This window comes from Lissotriton vulgaris, chromosome 3_1 (genome assembly GCF_964263255.1).
Source record: "Lissotriton vulgaris chromosome 3_1, aLisVul1.2, whole genome shotgun sequence".
NCBI classification, from domain to species: domain Eukaryota; kingdom Metazoa; phylum Chordata; class Amphibia; order Caudata; family Salamandridae; genus Lissotriton; species Lissotriton vulgaris.
The window spans coordinates 337,485,107-337,509,714 of record NC_141689.1 but is presented as its reverse complement, the minus strand read 5'-3'; the positions used below and the strand labels follow the sequence as shown (position 1 = coordinate 337,509,714).

At 46.8% G+C, this 24,608-nt stretch overlaps 1 protein-coding gene across 1 annotated transcript in view; it reads left to right on the top strand.

Annotated features, from left to right (window-relative positions):
* CPLANE1 (ciliogenesis and planar polarity effector complex subunit 1) overlaps nt 1–24,608 on the top strand; it is a 2,360,818-nt gene that overhangs the window by 2,178,461 nt on the left and 157,749 nt on the right. Inside the window, exon 51 of the mRNA XM_086960545.1 lies at nt 17,154–17,297. Within this exon, the coding sequence (XP_086816671.1) occupies nt 17,154–17,297 (144 nt within the window). The remainder of the gene's footprint in view (nt 1–17,153; nt 17,298–24,608) is intronic.

Below are 24,608 nucleotides of genomic sequence, written 5' to 3'. Positions count from 1 at the left end.
CCTGTAATGTCCTGTGTTCCAATACATGTCACTTCTAGTAATATCACACCAGCAGAGTCAAAGGTCATGCAATGTCACTTCTTGAGGTGTCATTAGGGTCAAGTGATGTCACTTCCTGTGATGTCATAGATAGTCAAAGGGCAAAACATTACATTTAACTCACCCACCACAAACTTCACTTTTCTTTGAAAACTGTGTGATAAGTTAAAAACCGGACAGTTAGTCGTGGACTGGACCCGATAGGACCTGACCTGGCATCGCCTAGGTAATGATGGAGGTAGACATTGAGGAGAAGAGCAGGATGAATAGGTGTGGGTTGGCAATGGGTTATTAGAATCATCCATTGATCTAAAAGTCTCTGTGTACTAGATGGTGAAATATTGTGTAATTTCTGTTGGTAATACAACTAATAAAAAGATGTTTTGACAAAAAAAGAAAAAACAGACAGTACAGAAATCAGCCTAATCAATTATACCCGTTGGGAATAATTGTTGTTTGCTGTTACTCAATTTGTGATTTTGTTTTAGTTGTAATGACTAGATTAAGCTGTTAAACGTTTATGCTCAGTGTCAGTCCTGGTCTATTACACATTTACAAAAAGCTCTCTAGATGCTGAACAAAAATTACGGTAGGGGGAAGGACACCCTTAACCAGAAAATAAATGTGCCCTCAAGAGATTTGAGGGTTAGAGTTGTGACTAAAGAGAAACCAGCAAGTTATTCCATAGCTTGAGGTATAAAATCATAAACACCTGATTACCAGACTTGAATACATTGAGTACCCAAGGTTCAGGACATCATTACTACAAGAGAGCACGATCCTGATGATATCAGGTTTCAGGATAAATAAACCCTTGCAAGTACCGGCTTTAAAGGTGTTACGTATGGTTTCTGGGGTAAATTACCTTTTTGGGGGGCTTTGGGGAATCTCGGGATAATTAACTCAGAATATCAATATTAGATACAAAATAACAAAGAGATAATAGCTCAAAAATAGGGGATTAGGGTTACAGTAAAGATAAAAAATAAATCAAATGTATAGGTTATGCTAAAAGATATGAGAAAGTAGGCGGATTATCATACTTATCATACTTAAAAAAAAATGTAAACCTTTATTAACCAACACACAACGTACAGAGTGACCTACAGAGGCTTTATACAGTCTGTATGGAGGGCGTACATTTTGAATAATCATCATCTTCAAAGGCCCGTCTGCTTCCATGCTACATGAGAACAAGCCCAGAAACAAGTAAACAAAGGAACGAAAAATTAAGCAAATGGCACCTCATTAAAACTGGTGGAGTATAAGTTCCATGCAACTGGGGGAAGAAGAGGACCAACCCATTCACTCCGTAAGCACGTCCCATGCAGTCCCCACTTGGGAAAATTGTCCTCCTCAAAGAGTCCAGACTTAACCACAGATCCTTGTTGTTGCTGTTGAACTGATCTTCAATAAGTTTCTAATCTCTGATAGTTAACCCCGAGCTATCTAAAGTTTCTGAAAGAGACAATTAGTTATGGATTCCTCACCTTAGAATTGCCTCCACGCGTCAGACTGGAACTGGAGAATTTTTTCCTCAGCAGTACCTCTGCGCGTGGATAGGTGGCGCCGGTTGACTCAGTGTTCATTGTTGGTATTGTGGTCGCTGGAATGGTATCACAGTATCTACTTAGACCCGGGGTCTCCAAACCGGTCCTGGAGGGCCGGATCCATGCCAGATTTTTGGGATATCCCCATTGAGATACATGTAGTTATTTAAAAAATCTGGCATGGATCCGGCCCTCCAGGACCGGTTTGGAGACCCCTGACTTAGACGCTGCCGTCGCGCGCTGACTTTAGTTCTTTCTTTTTCCGCACCAGCCAGCGCAGATCCGGATAGAGCGGTACCTCAAGTTACTTTTTGGCTCAGTTTTTCTCACTTTTGTCAACATCTTTTTTAATCGTTTGACTCCTGGAGCATGGGGTATGTCATGTCGTACCGGCTTTAAGGCTTACGACTCCAGTCGCAAATTGATGTCTGTCCAGGACCCGCACCTCGTTGCCGTTGGTGCCTGGAGCACGACCAGGACCGAAAGTTGTGCTCCGACTGCCGGGCAATGAACCCAAAGTCTTTGTGGGAGCGGCCCGAAGGCTTCTCGAGGTCCAGTTGAGAGGGAGGTCGCGGAACCACCACCACCGCTCGTCATTGAAGTCTTCGTCTTTGGGTAAGTCGAAGCACAAGAAGAAGGCGAAGAAGCATCGTCGCTTTTCGCGTTCTCCCCTTCCGTCAGCCGACGTGATGCGGGAAATGGAAGTTAGTCATCAGGCTCAGTCCGCGGAGCCTGTTGGGCAGACTCAAGCCTTCCCTCCCTTTCTGGGAGCCAGAGCGACCCCTGCTTAGCTTTGAAACTTTGAGGAAGCCTTGCTTTCCATCTTTGGGCAGCCCGAATTCTCTAGCGAGCCTTCGGGCCCCACAGACTTGGTTGGCGGCTCTAGGCTTTCAGTGTCGGTGGCTTTGGCTCGGGCGCCGCAAGGCCCCCCAAGACTCCAGGCCTGGATCCAGATCGGTGCAGGTTGACCTTGTGACACCTCCTCCGGTGCCGAATACAGTGACGACACCCCTGCCGCCTTCGACGCCGGTGGTGTCCCTAGCCGGCATCGGTCCCGGCCTTCCCCTCAATGAGGACACAGAGCCGGACTGACGTCGCCCGATGTCGGACCGACTTATGTACCCCTGTTCTCTCCTGATGTTTCCTACCGCCCTGAGAAGCTCCAGCAGAGGATGAGGAGGACTGTGAGGGATCTGTGGATCCTCTTAAAGACAATTTAGAAGCACTTGGCCCTTCTCCAACAGGAAGTTATGTCTCTCTTGGCCAAGGGATCCATTTAGCTCGTTCCTGCCCCAGAAGTAGGTTGTAGTTGTTATTCCCACTACTTTCGGGTGCCCAAGAAGGGACTGCGTCTTATCTTGGATCTCCAGAACGTCAACTGCTTCCTCCGTAAGGAAAAGTTCAAAATGTTGACATTGGCTCAGGTCCTGTCTGCCCTCGACCCTGGAGACTGGATAGTATCGTTGGACTTTTTTTTTTTCGTAAGACCTTTATTTCAATTCGTTAATCTTACACAGCCACGAGCCTACAACCCTGGGGCCGGCTGCAAATTACATAATGATGAACTATACATACATTTCTAAATTCAATAATGTTCGCTCCGGCACTGTATTGCATATCTTGAGGTCTTAGAGTTTTATAATTTTGTAGATGGTCAACAATGAACATAAAATAAACAAAGTAGCAACATAAATATGAGACTCTTACAAGCTAACTGGCGCAGCAGTAGAATGATAGTGAATCATGGTGTCTATAGGCATATGGGACTGGACGATGCACAATTCCTATAGAGTAGCTTGTGCATTTGAGTCATTCCTCCTCACCTGCATTTAGTGTCAGCATATAGTCCGTGAGATAGCACCAGAAGTCCTTGGGCCTGGATTTTGCAGGTAGTCCTTCTTCGTAGGTCTGTAGCTTGTCTCTACAGCTGGCCATATCTTGCAACCATCTGGATGTTTTGGGCACTTGCCTGCTGTGCCAGCATTTTGCGATCTGTCTCTTGGCCAACAATAGTGCTATTACACAAAATTTACGTCGGGTAGCTTTGAGTTGTGGTACTATACCTAGCAGGCAAGTGCGAATTGTGCATTCCATCTCTGCCCCTATCATAGCGGACAACGCAGCTACCACTTCTATCCAATAATCATGAACCGCAGGACAGGACCATGCCAGATGTGCAAACCCTGCGCCCTCTTCGTTACATCTTTTACACCTGTCGTTATCCTGCAGCCCGAATTTGTACATACGCGCAGGTGTGTAGTATGCCTGGTGCACAAACTTGTAATGGATAATTCTTAAATTACCGTTTGGAGTAAGAATTTGTGTTAATGCACAGGTTTGCTGCCATTCCTTTTCGGATAGTGGTTCTACCAGTACCTTGTCCCATCTTGCTTTTGCCTTGTCAGTGGTGTGCGGTATCTCAGCCTGTGCTGTGGTGTACAATCTAGATACCAGGTGTGACAAATCTTGGGTTGTAATGATCAGCTGTAGCGTGTCTAGGCTATCGGGTTCAGTAGGGAACGTTGGATAGTGTCCCTGCATAGCACGATTCAGTCTGTAGTGCGTGAATTGAAACATGGGTGTTTTATTTTGGATATATGTTAGTTCCTCTGTGTTTACAAATGAGCCCTCATGAAGCAGGTCACCCATTTTTTCAATGCCCACTTGGTGCAACAGAGACATGCCCACTTTTTCCACTGTGACCGATAGTGCTTGATGGTAATGTAAAGGCATTGCGGGTGCATACAATGGCGTCTTATGCGCTAATTGTTCCAATTTCCTCCAGGCCTTAATGGTGGTGTCAACAGTGTTGATGTCTTGAGCATGTAGGGGCTGTCGGACATGTGATAGGATCGCCGTCAATGGTATCGGCAACACATCTCCCTCTTCAATAGCAGTGTGTGTGAGGTATGGTATTTCGTGGTACCAATATGCTGCGTATTGTGCCTGAGCGCATAAGTAGTATAATAGGAAGTCTGGTACTCCGAAACCTGACCCGTATATACGGAAGTGTTAGTGTTTGGAGGTCCACACATGCTTGTTTGCCAGCCCATATAAGTTTTAGTACAAGCGATTTTATACGGCGGAACACCTCGCCCGGGGGCTCAATAGGGATGTTATTAAAGAGGTATAATAGTTTAGGCAGTATGTTCATCTTCACGATCGCTATACGATCCGCTAAGGACAGGGGCAGTTGTATCCAGCGTGCTATCTTATCTTCCAATTTGGATATTGCTGATCCTTAGTTTGACCTGATAACCACTTCGGGATCTCTATGGTCCATCACGCCCAGATACCATACAGGGTCCGATTGCCACTCTAAAGGATATTCAGTGTCCTGGGGGGTTGTCGTATCTGTCAGTGGGATAATGGAGGATTTGGACCAATTTATGGCCAGACCTGAGTGTCCACCAAATTTGATATATTCACGCAATATTGGATTTAAATGTGTGTTGGGGTCGCAGGACATATAGTAGCATATCATCTTAGTACAGAGAGATATGTAATGGCCTGGATGGGAACTGTAGCACGACGATTTGTAGTTTTGTCGTGTTATGCAGGCTAGGGGTTCGAGTGCTAAAGCGAATAATAGAGGTAAGAGTGGGCATCGTTGCCTGGTGCCACGCTGGATGTGAAATAAGTCTGATACATAACCGTTGATACGTACTCTGGCACACGGTTTGGTATATATTAGTGATAGCCTCTGTACGAAGCGTTTGGGGAAACCCATTCTTTGTAAAATAGCAATCAAATATTTCCACTCAATAGAGTCAAAAGCCTTGGCGGCATCTAGCATTACCGCCACTGCTTTTGTGAATGGTTGAAGATAATGCGAAAGGGCAAACAATGATCTAGTATTATGTGAAGTGGAACGCGTAGGGATAAACCCTGCTTGATCCGAAAGGACCAAACTCGTCATCAGTGGTTTCAGTCGTACAGCCAGTAATTTCGCCAATATTTTAGAGTCTGCATTGATAAGTGAAAGCAGCCTATAAGAGTCGCATACCTCTGGGTTTTGGTAGGTTTGAGGAGCGCTAATATTGCTGCTTCCCGCAGTGTTGGGGGTAATTCCGACTGCTCAAATGCTGCACCATACATTTCTACCATGTGTGGGGCAAGGATATCCACATATCGTTTAAAAAATTCATTGGTGTACTCGTCAGGGCCTGGTGCTTTCCCATTAGGGAGAGATCCAATTACCTCAGTTACTTCCTCAACCGTGATGGGTGATGCTAATATTTCCCTTTGTCCATCCGAGAGCCATCCTATTGCCACGTTTTCTAAATAGTTAAAAATGTCGTCCGTCGATGTAATCGGTCGTGACCTGTATAGCTCCTCGTATTCGTCTGCAAAGCATGTTAAAATGTCTGTGGCTTGTGTGTGGATCAAGCCATCATCAGATTTAACGCGTAGGATAGTCGTGTGCCCTTTACCTTCACATATTTTGGCCGCCAGTACGCTGCCTGGTCTGCCACCCTCCCCATATGACCTGGCTGTGTATTTTGTTGTCTATTTATTTAATTTAGTCGTCGACGAATGTCTGGTGTTCTGAGTGTAGTTCTCTCAGTTCTCCCAAAAGGGTGATATGTTGAGGGGTCTCATAGTCCATCTCCAGTTCCCTCATACGTGTCTCACAACGTGTAATTTGCCGCCGTATGTCCTTTAAAATGCCTATCGTGGTGCTCATGCATACTCCCTGTATTGTGGCCTTGAATGCTTCCCACAGTAGCCCTGGATCTTCCACCACTGGTTCGTTTAAAAGGAAGTACTCTTTAATCGCTTTGTGGATGGTATCTGCATAGACTGTGTCTGTGAGAGCGCGGGAGTTAAACCTCCAATGAAAAGGGGGTGTAGTATAATTCGGAATCACTAGGGTTAACAACACAGGGTTGTGGTCCGAAAGTGTCCTGGGTAAAATCTTTAGCTCTCGTGTCCATAATGCAATGTTATCTGTGCCCAGCCAGTAGTCCAGGCGTGACCAGCTATGGTGGACCGCTGAAATGTGTGTAGCTCCTGGTTTATCAGGGAATTTGTGCCTCCAGATGTCTGTCAATGATAGATATGTGAGCATGTGAAGTAGTTTAGCCCTGGCCTGTTTATGTGGTTCTGGTGAATGTAAGGAACGGTCCACCCCCTCTGCCACCGTCACATTCCAGTCCCCCCCACATATGATGTGTGTGTTTGCTAGCGTTTGGAGATGTCCCCACAATTCCTGGAAGAATTCCGGGGCATCTATATTTGGACCATACACATTAAGAAGCGTTATCCGTTGTCCACGTAGTGTGCCTGACACAATAACATATCTTCCATGGGGATCGCTTATAACTTTATGTGCTGTGAAGTTCACGCCTTTACGTATTAGTGTGAGCACTCCTCTTGAGTAAGAGGAGTAAGTAGCCATGTACGAGGACTCCGACCAGCGTCCTCCTACCTGTTTATGTGTGTTAGGTGCAATATGTGTCTCCTGTAGCACAGCAATATCCACTTCCCATCTATTTAAGTAGGCAAATACCTGCCTTATTTTTTTCGGCTGTGTGAAACCCCGAAGTTGACATGATTCCTACCTGTACCTCTAACTACCCGAGCCATCTATAAAAGAGAGGGATCTATCTAATTAACAGATTATAAGCAGATACAAAGTCCAACTTTTCCCCCCCAGTTGAGGTCAAGTGCTCTTGATCAGTCCGTCGCCTCCTAACACCTCGTGAGTAAACATGCAGTAGTTGCTTTGGTCTCATAACATGAACATAACATGAACAATTCTCCTAGACCCCCTTCCCCTCCCACTCCAGCAACCCAAATCTGCCAAAGCCATTTTCCCTCTTGAAACATCCCCCCGAAAACAGCCGAATACAAACAACTTTTGTGGGGATTACCCTTTTGGAGGTCCGCTTGGGGCACAACTCTACACCCAACTAAATGGGTGCGGACGACTCACATATTTTACGATTCATACATGCGTACTCCGTCCATCCACCCCGGTCCCGCTCGCAGTCCACAAATGCCCTGATGCAGCAGTGTAGACATCAGCAGTAGGCGACACACCAGATAGATCTCAACAGTGCGCCACCACTATGCAAAACGGGTGGGCCTTCATTATTAACAATAGTGTGCAACACATTGGCATGTATGATCGCAGCCCACAGTCTCCCATTCGCAGCACTCAATTTAGAAGAATAACGATACGCCGCTTATGTATTCCAGGCCACTAGTGTAAGTGTTCCTGCACATCAATACTCCAGAACAAGGATTGATAATGGCCCATGTAATGCATTTGAATGTCAACCATTAGCACTGCAATATGAGACAATCATGGTCCAAAGATGCCAACCTCATGGGGGTGTGTGTGGTCCTATTGGCCATTGCGGCCCTTACTCTAGCAGTGTCCTACCCCATGGGAGCAGAAATGCCCGAGGTTATCAAGATGGTGGTGCAATACTTCGTGTAATGTGTGACAACAACGGGCCCCTTTCGATTTAAGATTAAGGCACAGTGCCATCACAGACATGAGGGTGCGGGCACCACGGTTTACCTGGCAATGTACTTGAACAGTTCCAAGTGTTGTCATTCTTAGTGTTCCCACACGTTAGTAATCAAAGTTTAAGATCAGAAGCATAGCAAACTTCCCAAGCGGTGGCCGTTAGTTGTGGTCCTTGACAATAACAACGGGTTTTTACAACGAAGTCATTGTCATTCCTACTATTGGAAATAGTGATTCACACCTCAAGCATCCAACATCTTACCGCAGGTCTGGAAGGGGTGTAATCCAAACATCCCTCACCTTCAGTCCGAGTCCAGGTGTTGCTCCTCACGTTCTGTCGCCTTAGCCTGCTGTTGCACTTTTTTAACCAACTCTTGTGCTGCTTTTGGTGTGGCCAACAGCACTGGTTTACCTTTCCAAGTCACCCGCAGTCTGGCCGGGTACAGCATAGAGTAGTTGATGTTCAATTCCCTGAGTTTGGCCTTTGCAGATACAAATTCCTTCCTAGCTTGTTGAGCAGCGACAGTGTGATCTGGGTAAAACTCAAAGGTGTTCCCCTGGTGAGTAATCGTTACTTTTTCGCGGGCTAACCGTAGTATGGTGTCTCTGTCACTATGGGTCGTGGCGTAGCTCCCGGCGGCGGGCGTGGTGTTCTATGCGCTCGCTCCGCGATGAAGATCGGAGAGAGTGCCTCCTCGCCAAATATATCCTTGCACAACTGTTCTATGTAGACCTCCATGCGACCGGTGTTGGTCGATTCCGGCAGGCCCGTGATGCGTACATTGTTACGCCTGGAACGCGCTTCCAACTCCTCCTCCCTCGTCTTGATCACTTCTAATACGCGTTCCATGCCGGTGCATTTAGTGGAAGTCGCATGTGATTCATCCTCCACCGCCGAGATTCTGTTTTCGGCCGTGTCCAATCGTTCACCATGTTTGTCTAGTTTCGCAGACATGCCATCCATCCTCCATGTTAAATTGTCTAGTTTGCCATTAATGTCTTGTAGGTTTGCTTGTATGGCCATCAGTATCTTCTCCATGTTAGAGTTAGTCGCCAAGTCAGTCGGTACATCGCCGTCAGCCATCTGGTCCGTGGGTTTAGGTACTTTCTTGCTTTCAAATGAGATCTTCTGCTGTTGTTTATCAGGCTTGCCCATCTTAGCCAGAAGCGGGCGCTTCGACTGTATTGCCTGGAGCGAGGACCTGGTTATTCTGTCCGATGACGCCGTGTTGACTGTGTGATGGCATGTGACCGATTCCAGTACTCCTGGGCTGGGAACACTGTGTCGCCGGTCTCTGCGTTTCTTTGGAACGTGAAATATGCTGCCAGTAGATCCGGTGAGCACTTCAGCTTGTCAGTCCCCAATCAGTTTGAGTAGCGGCAATTCATCCATAGTACTAGCAGGTACCCGATGTTCTGCGTAGGTCTGAGCCCGATTCACGACAGGCTCCGAGCGCTTGCATCTCGGCGCCGTGGAGGACTCAACAGGTTTCCTGCCGAAGCACCCACCGTTCGGCTCACACTGTTATATCGTACCACCTCAGGCCGTTTGCCTCTCCCAGAGGCAGTTGGTGTATGCTGCAGATGTCCACTTCTCAGTTTGCTTGTTAGTATCTTTGTCCCAGCTGATCAGGCCGTGGGCACATTCCTGAGCCGACACTCGGACCTCTACCAGTCTCGCAGCCCAGCAGCTGAACGTGAGAAATGTGGCGCCGTGTCACTTATCTTTGGTGACGCAATCATTGATCGTACACCACACAAACATCATGAATTCCATTGTTCCGCATTAATTCAGGCGCACGCGTGGCTGCATGCCATTGTTGTCTTGATGGTAGCGCATTACTGCGCCCAGGGACCTGCGCCAGCCCGCCTCAGAGGTACTCGTCTCCACGTCTCCGTGGGGGTCCCGTCCACCAGTGCGATTGCCTGCATCAGTGTCAGGTGCGTGGTAGTACACGCTTCAGGAGGTGGTCGCAGAGTTCTTTATGTATTCTTCTCTTGTTCCGACCCTCGAAGGAATGTACCGCATTTACGCGAGGTTCCTATGTCAAATATATCCGACTTTAGCCAGCATAGAGGTAATCCGCTAGGGCGCTGCCATTTTGATTACGCCGCGGTCCGATCCGAGGGTCGGGCTATCTGCGTGGGGTAGCCTTAACACCTGTAGCAACTATGTGCGCGTTGGAGTTTGCAGTCCAAAAGTTAGCTTCGCCACCACAGTCGTACTCTCACACTATCCTCTGGTGCCCTTACCGGCGTTTCAATTCCAGGGTCGGAACAGCTCCGGGTCCGGTCGCCATCTTAACTGCAGCCGCCGGCCGTTGGGCGCCCAGTTTTCGTCGTCCACTGCCATTAATTCACACAATCACCGCACAGTACTCCGACATGGTGCGCCCAGGATGTATATACACACGATCACTGCATTTTTGGACGGTTCCACAGGGTCCGGAAAGGATAAACACGCATTTTCGCGGTCGTCCAGCGGAGCTGCGGTATCACCCAGCCATTCCGCTGTGCGCCCCCTAGCGCCTCCCTAGTATCGTTGGACTTGCAGGACGCTTATTTTCACATCCCCGTCCTGCCGGCCCATCAGCGTTACCTACGATTCACGGTAGGCCACAAGCACTTTCAGTTTACCGTGCTTCCCTTCGGCCTTACCAGCATCCCTCGGGTGTTCACGAAAGCGATGGCGGTGGTCGCAGCCCATCTGCCCAGATCAGTGTTTCCAGTCTTCCCCTATTTCGACAACTGGCTGTTGAAGACGGGCTCGCCCCAGGCTGTTGTCTTCCACCTCCTGACTGCGACCGAGACTCCTGCATTCACTGGGGTTCACCATTAATGTGCCGAAGTCACACTTGATCCCATTTCAGAAGCTCCTTTTCATTGGAGCGGTTTTGGACACAGCACAGTTTCGGGCTTATCCACTCGAGCAGCGAGTCTGGGATATTTGGGCTATGATTCCGATCTTTCAGCCTCTACCCCGGGTTTCGGTCAGTATGACCCTGAGGCTACTGGGCCTCATGGCCTCCTGCATCCATCTGGTGGACTGTTCCAGGTGGCATATGCGGGCTCTACAGTGGGTACTGTGGGCAGAGCATCAGGGGAATCTTTCTGATTGTATCCAAATCTCGGAGAGCACTGCACACCAATTGCAGTGGTTTCTAACAAACCAGATTGGCTCAACGGCAGATCCCTCTTTTTTCCCCAACCATAGTTCACAGTGGTGACACATGCATCACTGCTGGGCTGGGGCGGCCACATGGGAGAGGCGGAGATCAGAGGCCTCTGGTCTCGGGCAGAGTCCGGGCTCCATATCAACGTTCTGGAGCTTCGGGCGATTTGTCTTTCACTAAAAGCATTCCTTTCCTCTGTCCGGGGAAGACTAGTGTAAGTATTCACGGACAACACCACCGTCATGTGGTTCTGCAACAAACAGGACAGGGAGGGGTCATGGACCCTATGTCAAGAAACCCTCTGCCTCTGGACATGGCTGGAACATCAGGTCATATTCCTGGTGGTTCAACACCTCGAAAGTTCACTGAACGGCAGGGCTGATGAACTCAGTCGCTTGTGCATGATGGATAATGAATGGCGTCTTCACTCGTAGGTGGTGCAAGGTCTCTTTCAGCAGTAGGGAGAGCTGTGGTTAGATCTATTCGCCACCAAAGAGAACGCGCAATGTCAGCAGTTCTGCGCGTTGGAGTTTCCGAGGTGGCACTCGCTAGGGGACGCTTTATGTCACAAGTAGAGTTGTAGACTTCTATACGTCTTTCCGCCTATACCACTTCTGCCCAGAGTGCTGAAGAAGATCTGGTTTGACCGGACCCAAGTCATTCTTGTGTCCCCGGATTGGGCACAGAGAGCCTGGTATCCCGAGCTATTACACATGGCCATCGATCCTCCGATCAGACTGCTTCTTCGGGAGGATCTTCTTTTGCAGTAGCAGGGGACTGTCCTCCACCCAAACCTGTCTAGAATCCACCTCCTTGCGTGGAGTTTGAGCGTGACAGTTGGCAGCTTTCATCCTTCCTCCCGAAGTCTTTAATGTTATCTTGGTAGCCAGGCGTCCCTCCACTAAAATGATATACCCCTGTAGATGGAGCAAATTTGTGGCATGGTGCCAGCAAAGGCTGTAGATCCCCTTTCTGGCCCCCTTTCAGAGGTTGTAGGAGAGCAGGGTCTGCAATCCTATGGTCACCCCTAGATATAGGTATACTATATCTAAAGCAAAGGGTGATTACACCACCTTGCCCCAGCTGTGTGATCAGCCAGTTGTGTCAGTTTTGGATGGCCAGCCAGGGGTGGCATAATACATGCTGCAGCCCCTGGTAGGCTTTGGGTACACTTATGCCCTGGGTACCTATGGTACACTGTACCAGGACTTACAAGAGTGACCCAACACCAATTGGTAAATGCACCTAAAGTACATGTGTGTCAATTTAGAGAGAGAACAGCTAGGCTGTGGGTCTGATTAGCAGGCCCACAGCCAGGGAAAGTCGTAAACCAGTGAAGCAAAAAGCTGGGGTGACCATAGGATTGCAGACCCTACTCTCCTACACCTGGTAAGGAAGACGCTAGAGAAATGGCGCCCCATTTTAGACCTCAGGGAGCTCAACACCTATATCATCTCCCTGTCCTTCCGGATGGTCTCTCTCCAGGACATCTTGAAGCTTATAGGCCCGGGGGATTACATGGCCACGCTCGATCTCGAGGATGCGTACTTCCATGTCCCGATTCACCCAGCACACAGAAAGTTTCTACAATTCACAGTAGCCAAGAGCCATTTTCAGTTCAGGGTTTTACCCTTTGGTTTCCGCTCAGCCCCGAGGATTTTTACAAAGGTGCTGGCGCCAGTAGCGGCATTTCTGCGAAGGAACCATTTCCAGGTCTTTCCCTACCTGGACGACTGGTTGCTGAAAGCTCCGTCCAGGGAGGCAGCGCTGGACGCTGCTCAGGCGTGTACAAGCTTGTTTCAGAATCTGGGACTCACTCTAAACAACGAGAAGTCATCCCTGGTCCCGTCCAGAAAGGATTGTTTCCTAGGAGCCATCCTGTATTCAAAGCTCTCAAGAGCCTTCCCTGCTCCGGAAAGGAGGGAGAGATTACAGACCTTGGCTCGGGACCTACAAGAAAGAAGGTGTCTTTCAGTACGCCGCTACAAGTCTCTACTGGGGGTGATTTCATCATGTATTCCCCTAATTCCTCATTGCAGACTAAGAATGCGTCCTCTGCGGGAACAACTAGACAACCAGTGGAAGCAGGTCCACATTTCATTCGAGGACAAGGTGACCATCACTCCAATGATGAGGAAAGCGGCCTTATGGTGGACAGATCAAAACAACTTGTCCCAAGGTCTATCTTTCGTTAGCGACCCGTCCCCACAATTAGTAACAACAGACGCATCATTGGAGGGTTGGGGAACAGTGATGCAAGACCTGCATGTCAGCAGACATTGGTCGCCCCAGGAGAAACGTCTCCACATCAACCTTTTAGAGCTAAGGGCAATAAGACTGGCTCTGCAAGCTTTTCTTCCTCGCCTGGAAGGTTCGCAACTGCTTATCAGGATGGACAACGCCACGGACATGCACTATGTGAACAAGGAAGGAGGAACCAGATCTCGTCCATTGTCGCAAGAAGCTCAACAGATCTGGGAATGGGCGATCCTTCACGGAATATCGCTGACGGCAGAACTCCTGCCAGGGGTTCTAAACGAGAACGCAGACAGACTGAGCAGGTCATCCTCAGTCGGCCACGAATGGGAATTGAATCAGCGAGTTCTGGAGGAGGTCTTCAGCCTGTGGGGCAGACCGGAGGTGGATCTCATTGCCACACCGACCAACAAGAAATGCCTGTCTTACGCAAGCAGATTTCACCATCGAGGGTCTCTGGGGAATGCGCTTTCAATAGCATGGTCATGGACATTTGCCTACGCCTTTCCCCCATACCTCTGATCCCACGGCTCATCAGGAAGATCAAGGTGGAGCCGTGCAGGATGATCCTGATAGCCCCTGCGTGGCCGAGACAATTCTGGTACACGGAACTCCATCTGTTGTCGCTAGCTCCTCCTCTTCCTTTGAGGATTCTACCAGATCTCCTCACAATGTCCGAAGGACAAGTTTGGCACCCATATCCTGAGTCATTACACCTGACAGCATTGCTCCTGAGCAGCGAGAGTTTATGAATCTCCCCATATCAAGAGAAATTAAGGAAGTCCTTTCCCAGGCAAGAGCCCCTTCAACGAACAGGACTTATCGTCTTAAGTGGAAAAAATGTTGTTGCTGGTGTAGGAGGGAAAAGATTGATCCTTTTGCTTCAACGCCTCATCAGCTCCTACCTTATCTGCTGTCCTTGGCTAAGTCGGGACTAGCCCATTCATCGATTTAAGTCCATTTGGCAGCGATTTCGAGGCACAGAAGGTCTGGGTCTGGGCCTTCCTTGTGGACTTCCAGGATTGTCAAGCAGTTTCTTAAGGGCTTGTTCAGAGTCTATCCACCAGTGAGACTGCCTCCTCCTACTTGGCATTTAAATCTGGTCCTGTCTCAGCTCATGAAAGGCCCATTTGAACCAATCCATCGTTCTGACATGAAATACCTTTCATGGAATTTGGCTCTCCTCCTCGCTCTCACGTCAGCTAGGCATGTTGGAGAATTGTAGGCCTTGACTATCCAAGAACCTTTCCTCTAATTCAAGAGAAACACTGTAATCATGAGAACTAACCCTAGGTTTATGCCTAAGGTTCCCTCTGACTTCCACTTGAATGAGCCGGTCATTCTGAAGGCGTTCTTTCCTCAACCGGCTACACCAGCAGAAAGAACATTGCATTCGTTAGATGTACAAAGATGCTTGAAATTCTACTAAGGTATTTCGCAAATCCTCACAGTTATTTGTTGCCTTTGGGGGTCCAGGCAAGGGCCTTCTGCTATCCAAACAAGGTATTTCAAGATGGATCACAAGTGCCATTCTACATTGTCACACTGCAGCAGGAAAACCTCTGACTGGTAGGATTCGTGCACATTCCACAAGATCTGTGGCATCTTCAACGGCCCTCTTTGCAGGGGTGCAGATTAAAGACATTTGCAGAGCTGCTACCTGGAGCAGCGTTCACACCTTTACCAAGCATTACTGCTTGGAGTCCTTACAACAAGATGATGCGGCAGTAGGACAGGCTGTCCTAAGGAACCTCTTCCAGTAACTGGTGAGCTTTCCTTTTTATCCCACCTTCCGTATTACACATTTTTTATCTTTATGTCATGTTGGCTATTGCAATAATCTTATGACACAAAATATGGTTTTGTTGCTAACTTCTTGCTACTCTGATACAAAAGCATGGGAATCAATGAAAGTTCCAATACTGGGGTAAGAAAACAAATTACTTACCTGTAACTTTGGTTCCCCAGTATTGGTAACTTTCAAAGATTCCTATGCGCCCACCCACCTCCCCGAGGAAAGCTCAGCCTACAACAGATATGGTGTCTAAGTACACAACGGCTACGAAAATATGAGGCTCTGAGGTTCCTTCAGGAGGGTTCTAAGGGGTGAGGCACTTCTGATTGGCTGATGCCTAAGTTTGGTCTCTTTTACAAAAAGAGGGTGATATGCTACAAAAGGGAATGAGGCCTAGGCCTTTTCCTTTCTCTTTTGTACCTACAGCTATGGTATTTTTGTTACCGAAACTCCCATTCCGACGACGGGGAATGATACAAAAGCATGGGAATCTGAAAGTTACCAATACTGGGGAACCAAAGTTACAGGTAAGTAACTTGTTTTCTTAGCATGTGTCAGAATTCAGTCAGTAAAAGATCAATGTGGAAGCATTAGCTCCTTCATACCATAGACAGAAAAGGGTTTTTTGTCTTTCCAGAAACATGATCGTAAAATATACTTTGCCTGAAAATGTTTGTTCTGTTGTCAAGCTGTTCAACAATGACACAAACATTGTTTTAACACTTTGACAGGTGTATCAATGACATATGGCACAATTTTGCTAAAAAAGCATCCAGTCAAATTCAATGGCTCTAAAACTAATGCTTTTTAAAATGTGAATGCAAATTTAAAATCTATGATATTATGCACCCTGTATTATAATGCAACCTGAGTACCTGTATAAGAATTAGCAGTCATTTAGGATTTGGCTGCATGGCACGTGTGAGGAGCAGTAAAGAGGCAAGGGCTAATGGAGAAAGAGGCCCAGAGATCAAGAGAAATACGCTTTATTACAGCTATCAGCTTTTTGTTGAACTTTGTTTAATTCTATTCAGTAGACGTTATTTTGATTTATGATCAGATATCCATTTCCATCTATTGGCTGTCCCGAGGAGCAACTAGAAAGGAATAGAATATAGGCCTGCCATGACTTTATACCGTGGTCAGAATTCTGGCTCCAAATACCAGCTTTGAAATTCTTAATCTTGATATTTGGCAAAAAAGACTCAACCCCAGTCGTACAATAGATTGTACTTTAATATAGATATATTTCATAGCAAATATATACACTGGTTATTTTCTGTAATGGATGCAACATAAAGCTGTAACATTGTTCTAAAATTTCTACATTTTCATGCATTATGCTTTGAGGTTAATAAACAATACTGAACACATTCCTGAAATGAGTACGTTATAGTTATTTTGTTGCACTTGTCAGGGTACTTAGGTTTTCTCATACTTGCTAAAAATACTTTAAACAAATGATGCAATAATATAGCAACAATTTTTTTTTGGGGTGGTGGAGCCATATGGCATCCAAGAAGATGTGCCTTTAGGATTCTCTGGCAGGGCTCCCTTAACAAGGCATGCATGTGACGTCGTAGAAGGTCCTGATAGAACTTTGGAAATCTGGGTGCAGGGTCAGACCGAGTGCTCTCCTGACTCGGTGGTGTGTTTCATTATGGTGGGCAGGCCAGAAAGAATTAGGGATGCAGCTATAAATGTGTGGGTTAGTTAACACAGCTCTCAACATATGATGGTTTACCAGTCAGGAATTATTCACTGCACTGTAATTGCAATGTCATTTAATTGTATTTTATGTTGCAACGCCAAATAAAACAGATTTAAACTTAAAGATTTGTATTGCTATCTTCCCTAAGAAATCTCTTTGCCGCGGGATCGAATGTCTCAAATCACACGCAGAGGAATTCTAGTTAATCGGAACACAAAACAACTACATGCTCACATCGAAAGAAGGGAGAGACCAGGCTTCGATTCAAAAAGACCTGTCTCAGCCAATCCAGGTATAGCATCATCACCGTTTATTTGTTTAAAGCATTACTTCTCTTTAGGGATATATTAAGGAGAGAAGAAGAAAAAGGAAGAAAGAAGATGAGTTAGTAAAAGGAGAAGAGATACTGAAAAGAGAAAAGGCAAGAGTGGGGAGAGAATAGAAAAAATAATCAATAGGAAGAGGGCAAATACAAAAAGACGACTGGAGAAAAACTAGATTTAGATTTTGATCAGGGTTAAACACATTTGTATTTCTTTTGTGATTTAAACGCTGACCTTTGTCCCCATCAAATATAAAGGGAAGTTTCTTATCAAGTTCTTATATTTGACTGAATCCAATGAATATTTTACTATCCCCACTTTCAAGTTAAGGATGGAAATAGAAATTATTGCATTTATTTGGAGAAAGAAATTCCAGAATATAAAATAACTCCAGGGTTACATAGTAATTTCACTGTTAATCTATTTTGTTGCATGTATACAACATTACTAATACTTCTGCATTGTAGGATCTTAATGATATTATAAGTGCTTGAATAATTTCCCGCTGGATGCATAGGCCTCAGGACATCATTTTTTATTGTTTTTCGTTTTTTCTTCCATGGAAATAACATTGCAGAATGTTTTTATCCATTATCTCATATATATTGGAAACCTATTAGAGGGGTTAGATTTCTCCTGAATGGCTGAAATATTGCTTCAGATTGTCTGTTTTGAGTTGAATTGCAGTATGTGACATACAAAACCCAGTTAAAACATTGTGTATATAAAAGGGCAGAAAAAAAGCTGTGTAATAGTCTTACAAAAAAGATTGAAAATAATCCCTCCTCTCGCAACACATTGTACATGCAGTAGCCTCTTGGTTGTTATTTCCGGTTCGTTAGGTAAGGATCTCTGAACTCTTGGAAATCTTAATTTTTCCTTTCGGCAATGTTTTGTTATCTTAATAGCGCTGCTGCCTACTGTTGAGCGCTACAGGGAGGAAGAGGGCTGCAGAAGTGGCGGAAAAACTGGTGCCTCTATGGTCCTCAGCCTTGCTCTTCGTCTTGAGGTCACACCAGTCTCCCCTCCTCTTCATTGTCGACAATCGGCTTGCTGTTCGTCAAACATGCCAGCCTGCTACCCCAGATGTGTGGTGTAGGAAAGTAAGATCTTTCTGGCCTAGGTACCCCTACTTTGTGCCTGGTATCAGTGTGTTTTGACTGTAGTACACTGGGATCCTGCTAATCAGGACCCCAGTGTCTCAATTCATTGTAAGTACGTTATACATCCCACAATTGGTATACTGGTGTACCCATGTAAATCCCTAATATATGGTACTAAGGCACCTAGAGCAGGGGTCTCCTATGGGCTACAGCATGTATTGTGCCAACAAGGGTAGCCCTTGCAAACTGTGTCTGTAGGTTTGCCATTGCAGCCTCTGTGAAATGGTGCATGCACCTTTGACTTCTGATATGTTTTCCTTATATCTGGGTCTTTGTTCTTAAAACCTATATGTCACCCCTAAGGTCGGCAGGGTGCATGGTTCTAAGTGTGAGGGTAACCCTGCATGAGCAGAGATACCCCTACAAACCCCGGAGTTCATTCTCTGGCATTGTAAGTGTAGGGAAGCAATTTGAAGGTATGTAGTGGACACTGGCCAAGTCTAGATGTCCAGCTACATAATGACTTCACCGAACCCCATCATGTTTGGTATTAAACATGTTGGAATCATGCCACTACTCCGATTCCGGGGCTAGCTGCATAATCCCTTGTACTGAGGGGCTCTTTAGAGGTGCACCCCATGTCTACCCGTGTAGCCTTGAAGGGTCTGCGTGCAAGCCAGTACTGCTAGTAACCCCAGACACTGTTCTCCTGCTGCTGTGCTTAACTCTGGCAGGGGAAGGCAGAACAAAGGATTTCCTGTAGAGGAGAGATGTAACCACCTCTCCTTTAGAAATAGGTGTCTTAGGCTTGGGTGTGGGTGCTTCTGAGCACCTCCAGACTGCTTTGAAGGGTGTATTTTGTGCCCTCTTTGTATAAACGAGTTTGCCTCAGTCCAGAAGCCTTTGTCTCCCGCTCTGATGCGAAATTACAAAAAGGACAGGGGAGTGACCACCCCCCTGTCGAGCTCCTCCCCTGAGAGGTGCTAAGAGCTCGGCCAGGTGGCCACTTGATTCTGCCATATTCAATCTTAAAATGGGCTGAGACCACCAAGTATGTTATGTTATGTTATTGGAATTTATAGGAAGCGCGCAAATACCAAATGGTGTCCTGGCGAAGCGATCGATCATTGCCCTCACCGCGTGAACAGCCAGGTCTTCAGGCCCCTTCTGAAGGTGAGCAGATTGTCAGCATTCCTCAGTGGAACGGCAACTCATTCCATGCCTTGGACGTACAGGTGATAAAACCCCTCCCTCCCCAACCTGCTTTTTTAAAAATAGGCGTTTGAACAAGTTTAGCCCCCAAGGATCGTAGCGTCCTTCTGGGGGTGTACCATTTGAGCCTTTGCCTCACATGGTCGGGTCCGATCCCATTAAGGGCTTTAAAAGCTGTACACAGGGCCTTAAAGTGGACCCTTTGTTTTACCGGGAGTCAGTGCAACCGCGCCAGTTCTCCTCGAACTGAGACAAGTTTAGGTATACCAGACAGGAGTCTGGCCGCGGCATTTTGAACCATCTGAAGCCTATTAAGCTGTTGTTTTTGGGCATTCAGATAAATGCTGTTACAGTAGTCTAAACGTGCCATTACCAGGACTGTAACTACCGTCTTGAAATTGCATCCCTGACCTTCCCCCAATAGTTGGGTCACAGCAGAAGTAGTCCTACCCCTCTTTCTGGGTTACTTAAGGGCACCCCTGTGGGTGGTTCCTTCAATTCGTCTGGACTTTGTATTCAAGAACTGACTGGCTTCACCTGAAGATTTGTCTAAAGACTCTTCTGCTGCTGGACACTGGACTCTGCTGATGGACCGAACCATAAACCAAGACAAAGACTGATCCTACTTCAACTTTGTATCAATGCTCGTTCAAGTTCTGCAACCTCCGTGGCTGTGCATCCTCCAGAGTTCCCCCTCGACTCTCCATGAATCAAGATAACAAGAAGGAATTTCCCTTGAAGGGAAGTTGTCACTCCCCTTCCTCGGCAGGCACCTCGATCGACCGGCGTGTGGATCCTGCTGTCCCAAAGACACCTCAAGGCTCTACAACATAGGTGGTGGTTTGGTGGCTTTCCAGAGGCCTGACCTGTCTTCCCTGCAACTTGGGAGACTGCAGACCCTCTCCCGCCCACCGGAACCGCATCCCTGTGCAATGCGTTTTTTAGCCATTGCCAAGGCGTGTGGTCTCATGACCGAAGATCTTTGAGCTCCAAGAAGCTCCAGACTCAGGCATCACACAGCTCCAAGAATGACTCTTCAATGTATCTGCAACGTGGGTCTCCAGCGCCTGTGCACTGCTGAGGCCTTCCTGCGACGCTCTGTGCCTGCTGCCATAGGGTCCTCCTGGGGTCTCTATTGATTCCTGCTGGCTCTCCCACTTGTTTAGTGCCGGCCCGACTTACGCCTGCTGGATGAGTCCCTCAGACCATGATGGTCTGCAACTAAGCATTTCATTGTGCAATACGTCTGTTGCGTTTGCCAAGACTTGTTGTTGGTCCTGCCAGCTACGGACCTTCCTGCATCTTGTCAACCGACGTGGGACAGCTCGTGTATGTCTCCTGTCCCTCTGCAGCGTTGCCTGGGCTCCACAGCTGCAGCTTCAAGACCTCCGTGCTACAGTAAAGGGACCCTGACAAGGGCGGGCAGCGCGCTCCTGCTCCTCCTAGACACCTCCGGGTGGTTTGCCCTCTGGCCCCTCTTTTAGCAGGTACTCCTTGTCCGGAATTAATGTCTGGGTACCACCGACCTGGTCCATGAAACTCTGTAGCAGCTGGACATCCAAGGCTCCCCACTGATATCAATGGGCAGTTTCGACACCACTTTGCACATGTGCACCCAGGATCCCTGGTGTAGGTATCCTGGTTCTCTGGGTATCCATGGGTGGGGGTGTCCTTCAACCTCCCTGGTTCCAACGGGTTTCGTCTGGGTCCTCGGCGAAGGTTCCTGAAACAGTAAAACCCCAACCACGACTTCCCCACGTTATCCTGTGGACACTGACCCAGGCTATCACCTCTGCACATGGGCATAAAGCAACTGGACTGTACCGTGCATCACCAATAGGTGTACACCATATAGTGATCCAGCCTCCTACAGGGGAACTGTGTCTGTCTAGAGCATGCGGGCAGGGGTGTGGTGGAGGTGGTGGCAGCTCGGCAAGGGGAGTAGTAAGCCCTAGAAACATGGCAGCTTTGATGCAGCTCACAGCCCTCGCTCTCACTAGCTTCTAAGGTCTCTGTACTAATGTTAACTGCTCTGCAGTGCCACTTGGCCCAGTTGGAAATTGGCCCTGAGGGCAGGAATGTAATCCTGAATCCTGCATGCAGGCTTTGTATCGATCAACAGGCCCACAGAGGATCAGTATGGTATCTATTAAATCTACACATTCACAAAACTTACACCTCGAGGCGACACAGTGAGATGGCCAAGGAGGGCAGCATCTTTCCTAAACAGTCTCCAACTGGAAAGCTTTAAATCTCAAAAGATCAATGTTACTTTCTTTTCAAAATATTTTTATTATAATTTGAAGAAGTGCAAAATGGCAGTTCTGATGGATACCTCAAACCGCAGATTTTTCACCTGTGCCAATATCTCCTACATGCCATATAGGATGCTGAAGCTTTCATAGTCCTGCTACCCAGTGGCGGTTTGCGGCATAAAAATATGGTGAGGCACTACATACATTAAAAACACAAATACATTAAAGTTGACATAAAACGCGCGTGGCAATCACTTGGATGGGGCAGAGGGCCCCTTAGTTCTCCCTGTGGCTTAGGGATGTTAGGGAATGGTCCCTGGCTGAGGAAACACACATGCAGCGCACGTGCCGAGATGAGAAACTTCAGGAGGATTTACTAGCATGGAGAATGATGTGTTCTGAGGGGTTTCCTAGCGATGATTCGGATGCCACCAGAGCTGAACTGTTTACCCCTTATGAGTCTGGATCCAAGGAGGATGTAGTGGGAGGCGGGGAGGAGGGACCTGTTTCGTGGTAGAGCCCTGTTGGACGCGCACAATTGTTCCCTATTGTATTAGAATGTGATTTGCTGTGATCCACAGAGATTTGCTTGTGACTGTGATATCTGCCCCCAAGTGGGCCGTAAGGAGGTAACCGATGTATTTACAAGTACTTTATTAGCGATGCCAAGTGTGGGGGGGGGGGAGGTATGTTTTATTGTTACATGTTAGACTGTGGGTTTATCAAGAAAACGGAATGTAAAGGACGATGAGTGACGGGATCAATGGTAGACGGGGGGGTCACAACAAAAACAGCGGATACGAGCGATACGCATTTAGTTCAAGCCAATGTTTATGTGTTTATATTTTGGCACGCTCTGCCCCTACGCCGCCGGGCCTCCGAGCTGTGGGCTATATGGCTGTGTATAATCCTCTGTGACCACTTTAGTACTTCTCGTCTATCAGTGCCTATCAGTAGACTTACTTGCCTATGTGTTTTAAGCTTTCCGCAATAAAAATATTTTTCACAAAAAAAAAGTTGACATAAAACACTAAAAAACATTGAAGAAATTAAAAAGAAAATATACTTATTCTGAAGCTCGTTCTTGGTGTTCTCCAGTCCTTGGCTCCAGACTTCTCCGAGCACAAGGTGACATCACAGTGCCAACGACCTTGTCTAGTGTAGACTCTGGAGTGTCTGGATTGACAGGAGCAGGCTGCCTCAGCGCTCCGACGGCACTGGAGACCTATCCCTACTCTTCAACCCAGCTGTTTAAGCTAGCTGGGTTGGAGAGGTCTAAATTGTGCATGTCAGATTTGCCATAGTAAGATAGCAGGCCAAACCTACATGGGCACTTCAAACCGAAGTGTCACTCCACCTTGCTGCACTGCCCCACCCCCACATTCTCTTCAGCAGAGAGTAAAAAAAAAAATGGTAACAAAATCATTTATTACCATTTTATTTTTTACTTTTTCTGCAGCAGTGTGGGGGGGCTACTTGCTTCCGCTCCTATGGAGGAACCGCCGCTGGTGCTCCCAAAAACTGGTAGGTGGTGTTTTGCATCTCCTCATTTACCTCGTTCGGTTATATTTCATATTGGTAGCCTAATATAGGTCCAGGGAACATCGTACTCTTTCCCTACATCATTTCCACTTAATTTCATATGAACAAGCCTTATAAGGACATAACTCCTAATAGGGACAGAACGCCTTATAAGGATTGACGCCTTTTATGGACTAAACCTTTCACCTAGTTCGGGGTTTTCCCAATCAATAATGCTAAGACTTCATCCTTTTTTACGGAGACAAGGGAACCCAAAGGTAATGCACTAGGGACCTTGGGCGTTAGATTATTACTAAAGACAGTGGACCCTAGTATTTTAAAAATCAGGGTAAAGATAACCATACGCTAAGTAGCCAATATGTCCTTTGTCCAGCCGGACAGGAATTTAGTTTACAAGTTGCAAACAATAACAATGAATCAGAGGTAATGTCAAGGGGGCACAGCCTGTGACCCACAAGGAGCAAGACAAAACAACAAATGTCAGGCAAGTGCAAACGAGGCGGTCTGTGTACTAGTATTCAGTGTGCAGACTTGATTGCTTTAAGGTACCATTGTACAACACATTGTGAGTATTTATGGGAACATATGGGACTAGGGTGTCGATGTTTCGATGCCAGACCTCAGATATGTGGCATCATCTTCAGGACAATTTTATAAAACATGTTTGTCTTGAATATATACATTTGCCTTTCTTACTACATCTGTTCAACAAAGAAATTTAAAACATTTGGGAAAATTGAAAAAGAGGGGGAAAGAAAGGTAAACAAAGTGATTAAAATGCTAGGCATGTACTACAGGTTTCCACTATCGGTGACTTGAAAACATTTAAGTGTGACGGTCATTATGCCGGATAGGGTATCATTTAAACATCAATTAGCCAAAGTGATGGAGATGTTCATGCCATGCAAATTGGTTCATGTATCTAGGACAAAAGTGACACGTTCATTCTGTAACAAGTGGGTTTACAACGAAAGAATTATTATCATTATTTCGGCGCAGTGACTGGCGTGGCTGTTGTGGTGGTATCTGTTTCCTCTCACAAAAAACCTTAGTGAAGTAAAACAGAGCAGTAAACGGCTACCGCGTTGGTTAAACCTTACTGAACAGGTATAGCGCATTGCAGGACACATGTGAAAGGTTGCTCACGGAAGGAAGTAACTGTACAAGC